This window comes from Crocuta crocuta, unplaced genomic scaffold (assembly GCF_008692635.1).
Source record: "Crocuta crocuta isolate KB4526 unplaced genomic scaffold, BGI_CrCroc_1.0 scaffold248, whole genome shotgun sequence".
Lineage (NCBI taxonomy): Eukaryota > Metazoa > Chordata > Mammalia > Carnivora > Hyaenidae > Crocuta > Crocuta crocuta.
The window spans coordinates 6466018-6484915 of NW_027532409.1; the positions used below are offsets into that span (position 1 = coordinate 6466018).

At 44.0% G+C, this 18898-nt stretch overlaps 2 protein-coding genes across 2 annotated transcripts; one reads left to right on the forward strand and one right to left on the reverse strand.

Annotated features, from left to right (window-relative positions):
- Positions 1-7543: 7543 nt before the first annotated feature.
- On the forward strand, positions 7544-8477 carry SCAND1 (SCAN domain containing 1). Its single transcript, XM_077778860.1, has one exon. The coding sequence runs from the start codon at positions 7720-7722 to the stop codon at positions 8257-8259; it is 540 nt and encodes a 179-aa protein (XP_077634986.1). The 5' UTR covers positions 7544-7719; the 3' UTR covers positions 8260-8477.
- A 1140-nt stretch (positions 8478-9617) lies between these two features.
- Positions 9618-18211, reverse strand: LOC144243744 (PHD finger protein 20-like; the record flags this gene model as incomplete). The annotated part of the gene is made up of 3 exons (XM_077778888.1): positions 9618-12253; positions 15911-16094; positions 17806-18211. Coding segments are annotated over 3 exons (733 nt in total), but the record flags the coding sequence as incomplete, so codon positions are not given.
- Positions 18212-18898: the final 687 nt, after the last annotated feature.

Below are 18898 nucleotides of genomic sequence, written 5' to 3' on the forward strand. Positions count from 1 at the left end.
ATAGGTTACCAAAAAGAAACTAATAAAGTCAGTAGAGAGGCTAGGGCAAGCTTCTTAGACTTTGTAATAAAAAAAATAAAACACACACACACAGAAACATCCTGGGGACCTTTTATTCAAACCACCTCATTAGCTGAACCTGCTTTCTTTTCACCATGATCACAGCTGGCCTTTTGGAATGATGTGTGTAGTATATGGTGAGCGTAAATGAAATGATAAGATTACTAAATCTGTTGAAAATATGAATGTCCTGTGTACTTGGAACTTATCATAAAATAATAAGAAGAAAGCAATGCAAAATAACAAGTGTTGGTAAGGGTGGGGGAAAACTGGAACCCAAGTGCACTGATGGTGGGAATGTAAAATGGTGGAGCCACTGTGGAAAACAGTATGGCAGTTGCTCAAAAAATTAACCATAGCATTACCCTATGATTCAACAATTCTACTTCTGGGTATATACTCAGAGGAATTAACAGCAGAGAGTCAAAAAGATATCTGCGTACCAATGTTCATAGCAGCATTACTTACAATAGTGAAAAGGTAGAAAAACCTGATGTCCATTGACAAATGAACTGCAAAATGCACAACATATATATAATGGGATATTAGCCTTAAAAAGGAAGGAAATTCTGATACATGCTATAGTTTTGATCAACCTTGAAAACATCATGCTAAGAAGCCAGACACAAAAGGAAAAATATTGCAGGATTTCATTTATATGAGGTTCCTACGAGGGTCAGACTCACAGAGACAGAAGATAGAATGGTGGTTTCCAGGGGCTGGAAAGAGTTATTATTTAATGGGTATAGAGTTTTAGCTGGGGAAGATGAAAATTTGCTGGAGACAGATGGTAGTGATGGTTACATGACAATGTGAATGTACTTAATGCCACTGAACTACACACTTAAAGATGGCTAAAATGGTAAATTTTGGTTTTTTGTAGATTATACCACAATTTTTCTTTAAGTTAACGATAATAATGTTTCCTTTCCCTCTCCATTCCTAAATGACCATCCAGAAGACATTAGATGGGGTCAGCCAGGGTGAGCATCTGCCTGAGGGGGAGGGAGGCTGTAGTGGGATAGCAAGTAGCACTGAAGCCCGAAGCAGGGTTGGGGGGATGGAAGCAACTACAGGAAACTAGCTACTTCTAAGAGGATCGGTCAAAGAAGATCTTGAGAACCAAGTTTCTCTCTGTTGAAGAAGGGAATTAAGTGTATGGAAAGGGAGAAGACTGGAATAAACCCCATGGCATTAAACTTGAAGTGAAGTTGTTGGTATGAACTCATGGATTTCTATAGAGAGACAGAAGCAGAAATAAAGATATAAATATATGTGTGTATATATATATATACTGGTAAAAACACAAACATTCAACTCAGTAAATTTGAAGATCTAATTTGCTTTATCAAACAATCCATAAATCATGCAATACCTCCTCTAGCAAGCAGAGACGCTCTGAAAAGTTATGCAAAATGGAAGGCTTTCAGAGAGGAGATGGGGCAAGGAAGTCATTAGCAAAGGAAACAGGAGAGTTGGCTGGGAGGAAAGTAAGAGTTCAGGATGATGGCTTCTCGTTGGCTGAGCCACGGCACTTCCCATTGGCTGGGCTTGTTGCTGGACCAGAAGAATATCTTCTTTCTTTTTGCCCAGCTAGTGAGTAGTAAGTAACACCTTCCTGTTGGGAGATGCAAGATACCTGTTCTCTTGTTTGGGGTAACTGGCCACAAGTGGTTGGGTGAGAGCTCCCCCTACTGGCCTTCCTAACTCCAACATTAGTTGAGGTTTCCTTTAACTAACTTGTTCCAACAGCAATGAACAAACCCAGTGCCCAAATACTGGTTTCTAAACACCATTCTCCACTAAAAGAACAAAGGTTTCTTGGAGAAATGGCTGATTCCAGAACTGGGATGGGGAAGGCATGATATGCTGAAAAGTAAGGAAATTTTCAAAAAATGAAGGGGACAGGTCCAAAGAACACAGAAGTCAGATTGAGCAAGTTCTCACAGGCCAAATCTGGGATGATTGAGCATCAGAATAAATAATGAATCCCAGGGATAAGCAAGATGCAGTAACCCCATTACAGCCTCTCTCCCTCGTCTCCTACAACTAAAAACTTGGGACAAAACACAAACAGCAAGTAACTTGGGACTCTTACAATAACAGCAAGTGTACTGAGGGAAGGAACAAACAAAGAAACAGGGGTTCCTGGGTGGCTCAGTTGGTTGAAAGTCCAACTTCGGCTCAGGTCATGATCTCACAGTTCATGGGTTTGAGCCCCATATCGGGCTTGGTGCTACCAGCGCAGAGCCTGCTTTGGATCCTCTGTCCCTTTCTCTCTGCCCCTCCCTTGCTTGCACTCTCTCTCTCTCTCAAAAGTAAACTTAAAAAAACAAACAAACAAACAAACAAACCCAATTGGGATGAATTTCCTGGTTCAATGAAGTCACAGGATACAAGTAAGTAGACAAAAATCTATTGTATTTATATATTCCAACAAACAATTAGAAACTGAAAATTTTTAAACAATACCATTTATATTAGCACTAAAAACATGAAATACTTAAATATAAAATAATATGTGCAGATTCTGTATGCTGAAAGATAAAACATTGATATAAGAAATTAAAGAACATCTAAATAATGCCAGACTTGGTACCAGTTCCTTTATATATATTTCCTCATTGACTCTTCAGAGCCCTTTTGTGTGGTAGTTACTACCCCCAGGCTCTGAAAGAGTCTGATTTATCTAAGCCATATTATAAAATAATTCATAGCAGCTTTATTTGGAATAGCCCCAAATTGGAAATAACACAAATATCTTTCAACCAGCACCTGGGTAAGCAAACCATGGTACATCTCCACTATGGATTATTACTCAGAAATAAAAATGACCAAACTAATGACATACGAAACAACCTAGATGAATCTCCAGGGAATTATTCTGAGTGAAAAAAAGCCACCCCAAATGGTTACTTACTGTATGATTCCATTTATATAACATTTTTTGAAGAGATAAAATTGTAGAGATGGAGAACAGATTAGTGGTTGCTTGCAGCTAGGGATGGGGGGGGGGGGGGTTNGTCAGAGACAGACCCCAAGATTTGACTTTTACGGCCTACCTGCTTGCACTCACCAACCTTTGTCCCATATTTTCCCTTAAGCTCTTCTTTCCAGCTTATCTTTTTAATTCAGGCAAAATATCCCAAAGGGTGTAACATCCCCATGGTAGGAACAGAAACTAACCCTTAAGCAGTAACAACTGCCTGGACAAAGAGCTGTAGCTGGCCCAGATCACCCATACCAGTTCTGAACTCAACTCCTGACTCATGTCTGTGCAAATGGACCATGGGTGACCAACTGTTATCTTTACATCATTATAATACTAAAATCTTTGGGCACCTGGATGGCTCGATCGATTAATTCAGCTCAGGTCATGATCTCATGGTTCATGAGTTTGAGCCCCATATCAGGCTCTGTGCTAACAGCTCAGAGCCTGGAGTCTGCTTCGGACTCTGTATCTCCCTCTCTCTCTGTCCCTCCCCAACTCGCACTCTGTGTCTCTCTCAAAAAATAGACATTATAATACTAAAATCTCCACTCAAGGAGGTACAAGCCTCATTTACATAATATACAATGCATGTATCCTTAAGGTGTATGCATGACCTTATGCCCACCTCTAGATGTGATGACAAGGTCCCCCTTACCTGAATATTCATCCTAACCCCAAATAAAAGGAATCCTTCATCTTTGCTCAGGGAGTCACAGCTTTGGGAAGTTATTAAATTATTACCCATGATCTTCTTAGTTGCTGCAAATACAGTTTACTTTGGGAGACCACTCTACCTGGTGTATTCTCTGTGATTCATTCAGGATCAAACTCACTTTAGTTCAGTTACAGGATCTTAGTGCTCATCGAATATTTCTAGATATTGATTGTGGTACACCTGCATGATAAAACTGCATAGGCCTGCATACATATACAAATGAGTGCTTATAAAAACTGGTGAAATCTGAATAAACTCTGTGGATTCTATCATTATCAATTTCCTGGTTTTGATATTGTATTATGGTTATGCAGGGAGTTACCACTGGGGAAAACTGAGTGAAGTGTGCATGAGATCTCTCTGTACTGTTTTTGCAACTTTGTATGAATCTATAGTTATTTCCAAATAAAAAATGTATCCAGGCTTCTATACCACAACAGTCAACAGTATGCCATCAAAAGATCCCAGTCTCTGAAAGAGTATGGGAGTCATATCAGAGCTGCCCTGCAGAGATGAAACCCACTGCTTGCCTTTTTCCTTGATTTAACATTTCCTGAGAGTCAACTGGGAATTTGGCCTTGTGTTGAAAGCTAAGTGATAGGAGATGCATCATTTAGGATTCCTTCCCAACTCAGCTCCCAAACTAGTGCTAATAAAAAGGCCTAATATGATAAGAACATTCTACTACGAGTCAAAAGAATTCTGTTCTCATGGAACCACTTACTAGTTTTTTTAGTTTGGACCAATCCATTTCCTTGTGGTGCACTGACTTCTTAACCTGCAAAATTCAGGAAAATGAAATACATATAAATATATTTTAAACTTAACCTGGGCCCTGTGGGTGGGTTCAAGGATATGTTAGATCACCTTTTCCAAAGGAGAATCACCAAGGATAAAGCCCACAAACACAAAAGGAGTTGGTTATTCAGGTTTATTTAGTCTGGCTGGACGGCCCCTCCCGAGCACCCAGAGAGTCCTCGGAAGAGCGCATCATCGAGCCATAGCTCAGGGTTTATATAGGGAGAGGGGGCGAAGCCGGTGTACAGAAGCGAGAATTTTGCGGCTGGGTGGGGTGGGGGGTGGCTTAACAGTTGCTTGGAGAACGTGTTTGACCGTTCTAATCACAATGTCAATTAAAGATTTACATCTCAGGGGCTTGCTGCAGCCAGGAGGAGCTAGGTTGCTCAACCCCTGACCTTTCACCCGAATAGAGTTTGAGATCAAACAATGGTTGGTATGTCCTCATTTGCAAGCCCCTCACCTTTTGGCTTAAGGGAGTTTTACAGATATCTGGAAACGACCTGAAATTATACGCAGAGGTACAAAAATTCCAGAAGAAATATTGTAACTTTTCAGATTCTGAACCCATACAGCTCAGAAATAACTGAATCTAATTTTTGGATTTGATGCCTAAGGTCCCTTCCATTCTAACATTCCACAATTTTAGCAGATCTCCAAGATCTCTCCATTTCTAATATTCCATGATTCCAACAGGAATCCAAGCAATGGACTAGAGATCTAACATTCTGTGATTCCATGGACCCCAAGAGTTCATTCCCTTTCCTGAGAGTTCAAGGATTCAATTTTTCAACATGGAACTCTAGGCTCTCTATGATTTAACCTCCAATGATCTTCCAACTTCAGTTTTTATCCCTTTCCCAGATCCATGCCACTCTCATGTAGTCTAAAGTTTCCACAAAGTTTTGCTCCCATTCTCTCTGTGCCTGGGCACTGGCAATGCCTTCTACCTGGAATGCCCCTAAATCCACCCTTTTTCTTCTTGAGTCTCAGTTTAAAATTCTCCTCCCCCGTAAAGCCTTCCATGACCCGTCATCCTTGCAGCAGAGTTTGATGTTCTCCCTCAACCCTGGATACCGCCTGCCTGATACCACCCAGGGAAAAGGACTGTTGGGTCACTGAGGGCAATGAATCAAAATGCCACAGGGGCAAGGCAGAAGTAAAGGTTTGAAGCTAACAAACTCTAGCCCTCTGTCTTCCCACCTCTGGAAATAAAGACAAATATCAGCTTGAAAGTAAACATGAGAGCAATAGTAAATGTAAACAGCATTCTGTTTCAGAGACAAAAAGGAGTGGTAGGGGTTGAGGCCATCAGGGACAGCACGGAGCATCTTTGTCTGAAAGGAGAATGCTACTGGGGCCAGGTAATTGTTGATGGCAGGAACGAGCGTGGGACCAATGTGATCAGCTTACCCACTTTCACGAGAAAAGCCAGAAATCAGATTTGCATGCAAAATCTCCTAATATGAAATGTCAATAACTGAAAAATATTCAAGACCCACTACAGGGCTTTCAAGGTTTTCAGACTGTGAAACCTGTTCTGAGAGGATCCACTGCTACCCAAGACAGCACATCCTGTGGGGGACGCGAAGTTTCTGTCACGGCTGCTGGTGTATTGCAAATTACAGTAAACAGGCCCACTCCTGCACAAAGCTCATATGAACCCTTTCACATGGGCTTCCGTCTCCGGGCCTTAGTTTCCCTATCCGTAAAATGGCAATACAAAACATAATTGTGAGTCAGCCATCAAATAGAATATATCACTGAAAGGCTGTCAGAGCTAGATGCTTTTATCTGCATCATCTCGCTGAATTCTCATAATTTCTGAGGTAAATTCTATTACCTCCACATTTCACAGATGAAAAAACTAGCTCAGAGATAGCAATTTACCTAATGAAGACAGTAACAAACACTTAAAAAGCCCTTTCTTTCCAAGGGCTTTAATGATTTGATCCTCTCAACAAATCTGATGTAAAGAAACCCTGAAATGGGGGACTCCACCAAGACAGCCTCAACGCAAACCATACACGTCACGTAAATTCTTCTGGTAGCCACATTTAAAAAGTAAAATGACACAGGTTAATTTTCATAATGCCTTTTATTTGACCCAACATACGCAAAATATTATCAACCTAACATGTTATCAACAAAAAAAATACTGAGATATTTTACCATTTTGGGGGGTACTAAATCTTGAGTGTATTTTACGTTACAGCACATCCCAATTCCGACTCGCCACATTTCAAAGGCTCAGTAAGCCCCTGCGACTAATGGCCACCATACGGGGCAAAGCATTTACAGTCTATTTACTAATCTTAATGTTAAAACAGAACCCACGGAGACACTTGTTGCTTGGTTTCAAAGGACGCGCAAAAAATAATACTGGCACAGTTGTCGCGGATAACTTTTGTGCCATGGCAGGGGCGAGTCCTACTATGGGTGTTGGGGATCTTCACGCCTTGTATTTTGTCATCCTGTCAATAAGGCAAGTGCCACTGCCCTCCTCTTTTGACGGAGAGAGTACTTCCCCGGGTCGAGGCCTCCCCTAATGCCCGATCTCCATCCCGTCTTCTCGCTCCCGCCCCCGGCCAGGCGCCAGGCCAGGGAAACCGTGGCTCGCCCTCATCCCAATCAGGGTCAAGTAAGGAGGCGCGTAAGCAGCGATAGGTGCAGATCACCTGCGGGCGGGAGCGGATAAAGACCCCTCGGAGCTCCTCCTCCCGCTCCTCTTCCTCCCCCTCCTCCTCGGACTCTGGCTCCGACTCCAGTAACTGGTGCTGGGAGGCGCCATCGTGAAGAGAAGCCCAGTGCACGGTTAGCGGGGACCGCTGCCGCCTTCCGGTAACATCCACCTCCTGACGCGACTCGCTAACACAAGGAGGCGCCGCTTCCGGGAGCTGGGACTCCGCTTCCGGGCTCTCTAGCGCCGAGCTCATCATAGAAGCTAGTGGAGACTTCCGCTTCCGGCCGCTTCGGGCCCTTTTGGGCGCCGGTGAGGTGGGAGCGCTGTCGACCCGCCCCCGTCCGCCTTGCTGGAAGTCTTGCGGGCTCTGCCCTGACGCACGAAACGTCTCTCTCCTCAGCTAGCCCCCGCGCAGACGCAGTGGTGAGCCCACGCCTGCGGGACAAAGAGTGACGTGCGGAGTTAGTAGTCATGGCCGCGACGGAGCCGAGCTTGGTGGCCGCTGGGGTTTTCGCGTCGCCGCCTGAGAAAGAGGAAGGAGCCGGCCGGAGCTCAGGTCCGGAGGATAACTCTGCGGGCTCCTCGTCGACTCCTAAGGCCCCACCGTCTGCCCCCGACCCCTCCAGCTCCAATGCCGCGGTCTCTGAAACGATTCCTACGCCCCCCGCGGCGGCCTGCGCGGCCCTGGAGCTGCCTCTCAGGCCTGCAGCCTTGGGCTCCCCGCCGCTTGCCGAAGCCGCTCCACGCTCCCCTCCACACCCTGGCGGCTCCCGACCCGGCCCCGAGACGTTCCGCCAGCGTTTCCGGCAGTTCCGCTACCAGGACGCCGCAGGCCCGCGAGAGGCGTTCCGGCAGCTGCGGGAGCTCTCGCGCCAATGGCTGCGACCCGACATCCGCACGAAGGAGCAGATCGTGGAGATGCTGGTGCAGGAGCAGCTGCTCGCCATCCTGCCCGAGGCGGCGCGGGCTCGGCGGCTTCGCCGCCGCACCGATGTGCGCATCACGGGCTGAGCAGCCGGGCTCAGTCATTCTCTGGCCACGATCAAGTCCGGGGGCTGAACCTGGGTCTCCATTACGCGTTCCTGAGAAATGACTTTTTGGCAGCTCCAGTCGTCTGATATGTCCCTTTTGTTCGTCCTTTACTGTTTGTTTTCCCGAGCCTGTTTCCTTCCGACCTCCTTTTTGGCATGTTGGGAGCCCATAAGAATAAAGCCTTTGTTTTCTGTTCACTTGGCATTTGCTGATTTTTGTGGGATCGTGAACGTCTGAGCTAGGCCTGGGCTTCCTCATCTGGAAAATTTTTCTCCTCGCCCCACAGGACCCGACTTGGGATTCCTTTGTTTAGGTGGGAGTCTACGTAAAGAGGGTTTTAACATCTTGGGTTCCCATATTTGCCCCTCTCTCTCCGCTAGAATATGGATTTGTTTTCCTACCTAAAAAGGTAGTGTTCAGTGGTTGTGGCAGGCAAATAGCAATTCGGCCATCAACCTGCCCTTGGGCCACTGGCTTCCGAAAAGACCCAAGCCAGAGGGCTATTTCAGTTGTTTCAGTACAGGTCCTTTTGGAAAGCTTGCAAGCTTTGGTTTAAGTCTCCAAACTCATTCTTGCCATATTTTAGGCCCTAAGTGATTTAAGAGTTGGTGTGAACTAATGAGTTGTTACATTGCTGGAGCTACTCATTTTAGGGTCTCTCCAACTGCATCCCTTTATTGTTTTAATAAGAGCAATTGTTTAGAAAGAGAATGAATTTTTTAACATTGTAATTCACAAGCCCTGTTGTGAAATCATAAAGCCTCTTCCTTAAGTCTTGTGCCCACCCAGGAAGAACTAATTGGGGTCCGTAGGCAGTTTGGATTGGCCTCAAAGGTCCCAATTGCAATGGGTGCCATCTCTTAATAAGAGGAAGGCCAGACTACCTCCTTCACTACTGTCAAAAACTGAAATCTAATAAGCCTGCAGCTCACACCACAAAGCAAGAGCCAGACTGGGATAGAGGCTGGTGTGGGGCATTTTACTTTTGAAATTAAAGACACATATGAATTCAAAATTCTTTTGCATACTTTCTTGGAATTTAGGATCTTAAGCTTGAATTTGCCTACCTGCAGAAGATAAATCTGTTTACACTATAAAAGCAGACTTCCTTTAAAAGGTAAAGTTTAGGGGTACCTGGGTGGGTCAGTCGGTTAAGCATCCGACTTCGGCTCAGGTCATGATCTCACGGTTTGTGGAGTTTGTGGGTTTGAGCCCTGCGTTGGGCTCTGTGCTGACAGCCAGCTCAGAGCCTGCAGCCTGCTTCAGATTCTGTCTCCCTCTCTCTCTGACCCTCCCTTGCTCACGCTGTCTCTCTCAGAAATAAATAAAACATTAAAAAAAATAAAAGATAAAGTTTATAGAAAATTATGCATATTAAAAGTAGGTTACAGAACTTTATAGTAACATGATTGAAACATAGCAACAAAAACCTGTTTTATTTTTTCCAAATACAGATACAGAAGTTTGCATGTTTTGCAAATATTGCTTCAAAGCAACATTTCTATATACAGCGCCTCTGTTCTAATAGCGCGTAAACATAGATATGTATCCACAGTGCAATGTTGGCTCATCAAGGGTCCACCTTGCATAACACCATTTAAAGAAACAAAATGATTAGTCAAACCAGAACTGTTTTTGTCAAGGCAATTTTTTATAGGTGGATAGTTTTTCTCAAAAGAAAACTTAGGTAGTGTACATCTTTCTAAACGGTAACAGTAATCTTTGCAAATAACAGTTTCCAGTGCTCCAACTTCAGGTTCATTCAACTTGACCCAGGAATTGGGGATGGAGCCCCTCAACATGGCTTTAAGTTAAGAGAAGCACACTGAGATTATGAGAACTTGGGAGTCATCCCTGCTTCCCTAAGGACAAAAGTCAAAATGAGTGAAATGAAATTATTTCCTTTACAAAATTTAAACAATAAACCCAATAACGGCCACTTGGCAAAATTAGGGTAATTCAGTTTCTGCTTCCATCTTTGAGAAAGACGTGAGATTGACTCCCTTAAAGTTGTAGCTTCCCCAGATGTGATGCTCAAATGTATTTTCAGAAAGGAAAAATCAGTAATCTAATAATACAACAGTCATCATACCTCACAGTTGTGGCTACAGTAAATCTTCCTGTTTCATCCCTTTTCAGACACATAATTCTTACAATGTGGATGTCTGATAAATTATGCAAAATATAGATGTCATGCACACTCCTTGAACGTTTCTTCCCACACCAGAAATGCCAACGTTAGCAATGGGAAACAGCCTCTTGTAGAGGAATCACATCAGCTTTACTACGGATGTCACAGCCACATGTATTCCCTCTGATGGAGAAGCTACAGCAGGTCAACTGGTCCTAAATTCATTTTATATCAAATGGTGAAGAAATCACTGGACAGAGCATTCCCTGAAACAGATTTTGGTACAGAGGCCTTCAAGACCACAATGACCTATGTGCCTTAAAGTCCTAATCATTCCAAAGGTCACTAGAGACACTGTCATTTCTATCGATATATTGGCTACTTCACGTTTACATAGTAAATATTTGCAGCATATACCATTACAGATTCATAAACCCATAATTAACTTGTGAGTGTTAATGGACAACTGTGCTTTGATTTTTGCCTTTCGTGATAAGTAAACTAAATGGTGAAACGGGTCACTCCTCAAAGCATGGAACGTTTTCTTAGTCTAGCAAGGAAAAACAAAACAATATAGCAATTACACGTGGAACCGTAACCTGCAAAAGTAACAAATATTGTCTCAAAAGGTACACACACTGTACCTGGACCTTTAAGCAGCATAATCACCTTGACCTCACAAAAAAAATACAAACAGGAAATCTAAAGTGTTAAGTATATTAAAACAATTCTGAAAATGTCAACTACTGAACATACACCCTTCTGGGAAGGAGAAAAGCGGCACATGTAGAATCTGAAGTTTGTTTACAACAATATAAAATAAAGTAATTCTCCAAACCACATCCTTTGTAACAAATCTTTACAGTGAAAGTGTTCAAAATTTTGGGAAACATTTTTTTAGACATTAAATAAGACTGGGAAGCTGTCAATATTAAGAAGTGGGTAGAAAACACTGTCCTTTGGGTTCCAGACCCTGCCTGCTTCAGTTTGGAATTCCTCATAGATTATTACAGTGAGATTCTAGTTCCTCCACAGGCTGTATGGGCTCTGCTACAAAAGACACAACCTGGCCCACTCTGGGGTAAAAGCATATAAAACTTGTCCCCGGTACCATGAAGTCATGCAAGACATGTGGTGAGAAAAGTGAAGAAGAGTCCTAAGGAGAAGCCAGGGCAGCCAAGGCCTCCACTCCCTCCCAACCTCCACAGAATGTGAAGTCAGGACATTGTCACGAAGCTGGAACAATGTAAATGATGCCTGCTGTCTAAATCCATACCAGGTAGAAACCAGAAGGTTTGGCATGTGCCTCACCCTGACAAAAAAAAGTCAATTAAATAAGCTGCAAGTTGAATTTACAACTGTTTCCGACTAAACTTTTTTGGCTCTCATTCCATTTACCAGTGGCACAATTTCAAGTGAAGTTTGTGCAAAAAGACTCACTCTCCACTCAACGATGTGCACAGAAGGGAATCCCAAGAGTCTATTTGCCACCTTCTTGGTAGGCTTCAAGATCAGAATGCCCTGCCCTCCAGCAGCCAAAATGGCCCCTTTGTCCAATGTCCATCACACCCCTGCCCAGATCCCTGAAGTCAGTCAGTGTCACGTGCATTCGGCATGCTAGGTTTATTTATTTAAATACGCAAAGCTCCTCCTGCAGGTGCCCCAGGACTGTGCCCCCACTAGTTCTGGGTGCCCAGTTTTATGTTGAGCAGCAGAGCGCGATCTGCTGCACCTTGCCCAGGTCCATCAGCAGCTGTTTGATGCAATGCTTGAGCTGCGGAAGCCTGGCCAGCGGCTCTGGGGGCTCCAGTTCCCCAGTGTAGTCCAGCCAGCTCTCCAACACTGCAGACAGAAGAGAGAGAAGATCCAGTGAGCTCCCAACACTTCATCTGTGAGAACAAGAATTTCAACATCCTCTCCCATCTACCACTCATAGGGGGCAAGGAGGGAAGGCCACTCAGGTGACACTGACTGTACACCCTCTCTACAAAGTATCCTCTAGGATAAAGTTCAAATGCTTCAGAGAAGCACAGTCTAATAGAACCTTCTGCAGTGGAAATGGTCGATGTCTGTGTTGTCTATACAGTAGCCACTAGCCACATGTAGCTAACTGAGCACTTAAAACCTGGCTGGTACAACTGAGGGACTAAATTCAAATTTTATTCAATTTTAACTAATTAGCCACTTACAGCTAGTAACTACTCTATCAGTGCAGCTCTGGAGTCTAGAAGGCTTTAAAGAACCCATCTTTCTCAATGTTATTACTCCCCAATCTTTATAAGGATTTCCTTTGTTGAATATTAGAGAGCCTAGTGTTTTAGCCTCCTATTAAGAAAAATAAGAACCTAGGAACGCCTGGGTGGCTCAGTCGGTTAAGCTTCCTACTCTTGGTTTTGGCTCAGGTCATGATCTTGAGGTTTGAGAGATCAAGCCCTGTGTCAGGCTCTGCACTAGACAACATAGAGCCTGCTTGGGATCCTCTCCCTCCGCCCCCCCGCCCCGTTCCTCCCCTGTTTGTGTGCAGTAGCACATGCACTCTCTCTCTACGTAAACTTTAATTTCAAACTTTAATTTCAAAAAAGAAAAATGAAGATCTAAAGGGACTTGAAAAGGTCTGTTTTTATCACTATAAACTCTAATTTATTTCATATTCTTATCATCAGTAGCAAAGAATATTCTCTAAGCTTTTTAACGTAAGATGTCTAAGTACTAACAATCTTGATTATATTGGTTCAATATTTAAAAATCTGCCATGCCTCTGAGAGAAGAGATTTCTCTATAGAAGATGTTTCTTCTTCCCCAAGCCACTTCCTGAAGCTTAGGCATTTGGGGGAGAGGCCACATTGGAACCCTGAATCTTTGACAAGAAGCCAGCCCTTCCCGGGAGGCCCTTTGCTCCCCCAAATGCCTGCCTGCAGCCTTTCTAGTTCATAAACCAACCTGTACTGAGCACTTTCTGGACCCTTGAGCAGAAGGTACAGAAAGAGGAAGACTCACCCAGTGCCTGTTCCTCATGTAGCTTATAGCCTCATACATAATCCTTTTCCCTCCTCAGATCTGGCCCTCCTCCTTTCTTCCCACCTTTCAAAATTCTTTGATCTCTGTAAGTTACTTCTCAAAGAAGCCTTCTCCAACTCTACACATGGAATCTGGTCGCTGTGTTAAGAGTGCTATACAATCACATGCTCTCCTCCTTTAGAGCACTTGCCACGGTTTATAATTATACATAATGGGATAGTTTAATTAATACCTACCTCTACCACAAGAGCAAGCTCCATGAGGGCAGAGGCCAAGGCTGCCTTGCTCACCATTATATCCCTAACCCTCAATTGTGCCTGAAACAAAGTAGGCACTCAACAAAGGCTGTGAGAAAATGTGGCAATGGCCTAGAGAAGTGCCCTACTGACTGCTCGGGCTTTACAGAGCTAACCTACCACCCTCTGATTTCTTGTTGGTACTTGGGGATTCCAAGAAGGAGGAAGTGTCCCTCCTCCTCCTCATTCCAATAAGCATAAGGACTTGAAAAGACCACTGCCTTCTCAGACCTTAACTTGAAAGCCAAGAATAAAGGATCAGAGTCATGTAAGAGTACCAGTGACCTGCTGAGCAAGAAAAACTCCATAGTGAGCCATTTCAATACATCAGTAAGTCTTTAAGGAAAAAAAAATAGAAGGGGCCACTTGTGTGGCTCAGTCGGTTGAGTGTCCAACCTCAGCTCAGATCACAATCTCGCAGTTCGTGGGTTTGAGCCCCATGTTAGGTTTACTGCTGTCAGCATCTGAGCCTGCTTCAGATCCTCTGTCCCCCCACCCCTCTCTGACCTCCCTTGTTTGCACTCTCTCTCTCTGCCTCAAAAATAAATAAACATTTAAAAAAAAAAAAAAAAAGGAGATAGGGGACTGCTTAGCAAAAGGGCATGAGAATAAATGGAGAAAAAGGCCCAAAATCAATGCTGGAAGAGCCCATCTAGGAGAGGGAAAAGAAGAGGCAGTCAGGACTGGCTGGGTCAATTCCAACAAACAAAGTGTCAATCAGTCCATCTGTCCTTGACAAGATGATCCTACAACTGCGGAGAGGCCCCTCTTGTGGTCATTGTAACTATTTCAGATCTGCTTCCAGGCTCAGGAAAGGCTCCCCCAAGACTATGGTGACCCAGGAGGCATGTACAAGGAGAAAGAGCACCAGTGTACAGACTAGAAGAGTCTAGGCCACTTGGTACTCTCTGAGCTTTGTGAAGAGGAGAGTTTAGAGCCCCTAAGGTGGAAGCCTCTCTAGATCTGCAGAACTCAATCGACTAGTAGCCACTAGTATCTCCTCAGGAGCCCAGCACCCAGCAGGCCACTCTTCTTTCCGTACTGTGCTCTGGACCATCACCCCATTTTGCTTTTAAGGAAGCTTTACAGCTTCTCAGCAGTATAATGATTCTAAGCAAGACAGAAGGTCACACAGGTAAAGTTTCATTTCAAATACACTCTCCCAGACCATCTAGATACAGGGCAATGCTCATTAAGGTAATATTTGTTTCTTAAAATAGTATTTCTCATGCTAAAAGATAATATATTGTCATGATAATTAAAAATCTTAACAACTGTTTACACTACTAAATTATTAAGCTATGGTTAATACTGAAACAGTAACTTTTTCAAAGGATAAATTAGTCAATATAATAGCTTACTAGGCTACTTCTTAAAAGGAATACTGTATCCAAATTCTTATAAAAGCTCAGTTTATTTTAATGGTATTTGAATGAACTGAAGAGTTCATGTCCTACTATAGTTGAAATAAAATGGGATTCTGACAAATCTTAATACAATGGAAAAGTCTGTTTATCTGAATAAAATCTTGAAGAATTATTGATTTTCACACTTCAGGGCCTGGAGTATCAGAACAGAATATGTGATCCCAGATCAGCAGGACACATAAGAGGCCCTCAAGAAAGCTAGAGAAGGGAATCAAGGTTTATCTTCCTCACCACACTGGCCATGAGACTGGGTGGGAGCAGCAAGCCTCTGAGTAAGAAGTGAGTAAACTCTGGAGTGCCTGGGTGGCTCAGTCAGTTGAGCATCTGACTTTGGCTCAGATCATGATCTCGCTGCTCGTGGGTTGGAGCCCCACGTCAGGCTCTGTTCTTGACAGCTCGGAGCCTGGAGCCTGCTTCGGATTCTGGGTCTCCCTCTCTCTCAGCCCGTCCCCCCACTCACAATGTGTCTCTCTCTCAAAAATAAATAAGCATTTAAAAAAGAAGAAGAAGAAGAAGAAGAGGAAGAGGAGGAGGAAGGAGGAAGGAGGAGAAGGAGGAGGAGAAGGAGAAGGAGAAGGAGAAGGAGAAGAAGTGGGTAACTGAAGGAGGACTCCTGGCATCACACAGACTTAGAAGTGCCTGGTAATTACTAAAAGTAAAGCTTGCCCGTCCTGAGAGGAGGATGGGGGTGGATGAGACTGAAAAGAAAGGAGGCAAGAATACAGCTGTCTGTGGAGAGCCAGAGAAGGAGCACCTACCATCCAGCTCCTTCTCAATGGAGTCCATCCTATGTGTGACTTCATCCTGAAGAGATTCCACGTGGGTCAGCAGGTTAAACTGCCACTGGTGCTGGGAGCTGAGCAGCCCCTCTCCGCCTCTGTCCAGCAGCTTACGAGCAGGGGCTTCCTCGGGTAGGACCTTTTTGGAGACGTATTCCCTCACCTAGGAATGCAACAGCATTTAAGTTACTGAGTGGAGACAGCTCCCAGCCCCTTCTCAAACAGCCAGTGTTTACAACCATCTGAAAAACCAGTTGCAGTTTGAATATTCCAAACCTCTATCTCCCCCTCCTCCTGTCTTGGATACTGGGCAGAAGCATGTACTAACTGCAAACAATGAAAGGCAGCACAGGCCTCCTAGCAGTGATTGGCCCAATGTGCCAGGCCTGAAATAAGCCTCACAGAATGGCTTCTAGAGCCCTGAGGTCAGAGGAGAGCAGGGTGGGTGCAGACAGGTATGTTAGTTGGCAGGAGTCAGACAAAGTAGTTTTAAGTCCTCGTTCCATGTCCTGCTGAATGTGAGAGCCTGGATTAGTTCTTTTTTCCTTTCTGAGCCTCTGCTCCCTTACAAGAAAGATGAAAGTAGTAAAACCTATTTTAAAGGTTCATGAGGATGAAACAGGGTAAGGTTTACAAAACACAGTGCTGGCTTAAGGTTGGCCTGCCATCAATGAAAGATTTTTAATCTTAGTTGTCCTGTTTAGGCCGGGTATTTTCTAATTTTTTATTATGTGGCAGATATCTCTAGGAAATCTGCCTAGTCTGCAGGATCACAAACCTTTTCTGGGGTTTCATTCATACATTCATACATACATACATACATACGAAATGAAATAGAGCCTAGCTAATATTAATTTAGAGCTGACTACACAAAGCTTTGTGCTGAGGGCTTTTCACAGATACACTGCACAATAACAGAAAGGACACGTCACTAGACCCTCCTACAGGTAGGTGAAAAGACACATAAAGTGACCCACTCAGCATCACACAGTAAGTGGCTAAACTTAGACTTGAAACTACATCTCACCAGCCTTGCCAAGCACTGTTTAGACATTGCCAAGGGCACAGGCTGAATGAGGTACAATGCCTGTCTTTGAGGAGCTTATAATCTAGGATGTCACACTTGGCAATATGTAGCAACCATTTAATGCTGGTGATGCCAACCACAGGGTAAAGTCTGAAAGGAAGGAAAACAGCGATGGAGAAACTCTCCAACTACACAAAGTCTCACTGACCAACTGAGGACAGGACAGAATAACACCAGTGAACAGTTAAAGATGACAACATGGGGAGGGCAATGACATAAAGAGGCTCTAGAAGACCGTGACTTGAAGAACGAAAAACTGAGAGATGTTCTTGGGAAAGATGATGAAAGCAGCAAATATTGACAAAATGGACTGTTCTTACGTCAAGGCTGCAAAGTTAAAGGTCAAAGTAAAGCTATCACAGAATTGTACTGAAAACCTTATACTTAACAAAACACTTGACTCATTCTTTGCTCATGCTAAGAATTAGCAGCAAGGTGCAAAAATAAAGTAAACCCTGTTAAGAAAAAAACTCATTTTCTTAACTTAATTCGATTTATCAAGTGCCAATCAACCCTTTTCTCCTTGCTTCTTCCCACCTCCCTACCCCCAAACTCCAGTGACCACGTCATTCTGTGGGCATTTCCTGGAACCAATGATCTTTGGCATACCTGGTCTCTCCTGACTTTGTACCCATTTTAACAGACCAAAAATATACCTACGATAAGCAAATTTAAATACAATTTTACAATAAAAACAATTTTATAATAAACCTCCCAAAGAATCCTAGGAGGGGGTACTCAAGCACTCACACACTAAATTAAGAACAAGTACAAGTGAGCCACATACCTTTAGGGAGCTAGATTTGGAGTCACTGTCCCCCCTACTCCTGTCTTGGTCTAGAGGCCAGCCCAGACGCGGAGAAAGAGAATCATCACCGTTCTCACGGAGGGGGTTAACTGCATCGTCAAGGGCAGAGCCGCGGGTTTCCACCACCAGCTTCTGCTCCACAGCAGGGTAATAGGCGCGGGGCTTCTGATAGCAGTGCTCGCTGGTGATGTAGGACTCCTCCACAGACCGGGGTAGGGGTAGGGGCAAGGGCTTCTCCACCGCCCCATTCAAAGTTCTATAGCTTGGGACTTCCTCCTTGCTCTTGGCTTCAGCGATGTGGATGTGTTTGGAATGAGGTCTACCCTCCCCTGAGTGCTGTTTCCAAGGCTGACACCACAGCTGCAGATCAGGATGCTGCCTGCTTCTGTTGGGAGAGAAACACAGAAAGGGCTCTAGAGTACCTGGGATCACTGCAGGGGCTTCTCCCAATAGGAAGAGGAGTTTCCACTCGGGCCATCTGGCCACAAGCCACCATTTGCCAAGCAAAAGGGAACATAAATCCATGGTCTCTGAGGAGACCACCTGCAGGCAAGCTCCCACTGTGGACACTCACAGTGAGTAAGACTGGACTTGGAGTCAGAAGACCTGACTAGATTTCTATTCAGCCACTGATTAACAGTGCAGCTGGGATAAGTCACTCAATCAGACTCATTCCCATTCCCTCCTCTGCAGAACTAGACTAGCCACCTGTCTGCCATTAGCCACTGAATTTGATAAAGATTAAGTGAATTAACTCAAATAAAAGTACTTTGTTGGCATCAAAGTACTCTTCAAATGTGAGTTACTAAAAATAACTTTAACTTATTAATAAGCAGGCATGATAACCTGGCATGCAATAGCACTCAGTTACAAAAATGCACTGATGATGGGGCAAGGGGATGGGAAACCAAGTCATCTACATGGAAGCTGTTAATAACAAAGTTTTTAAAAATTCTTTTAAAATCCTTTATTCTCACAATTCCAAGGAGCAACCTTGTTATTAAAGAATAGGGTTTCTGGGGTGCCCGGGTGGCTCAGTCAGTTAAGTGTCTAACTTCGGCTCAGGTCATGA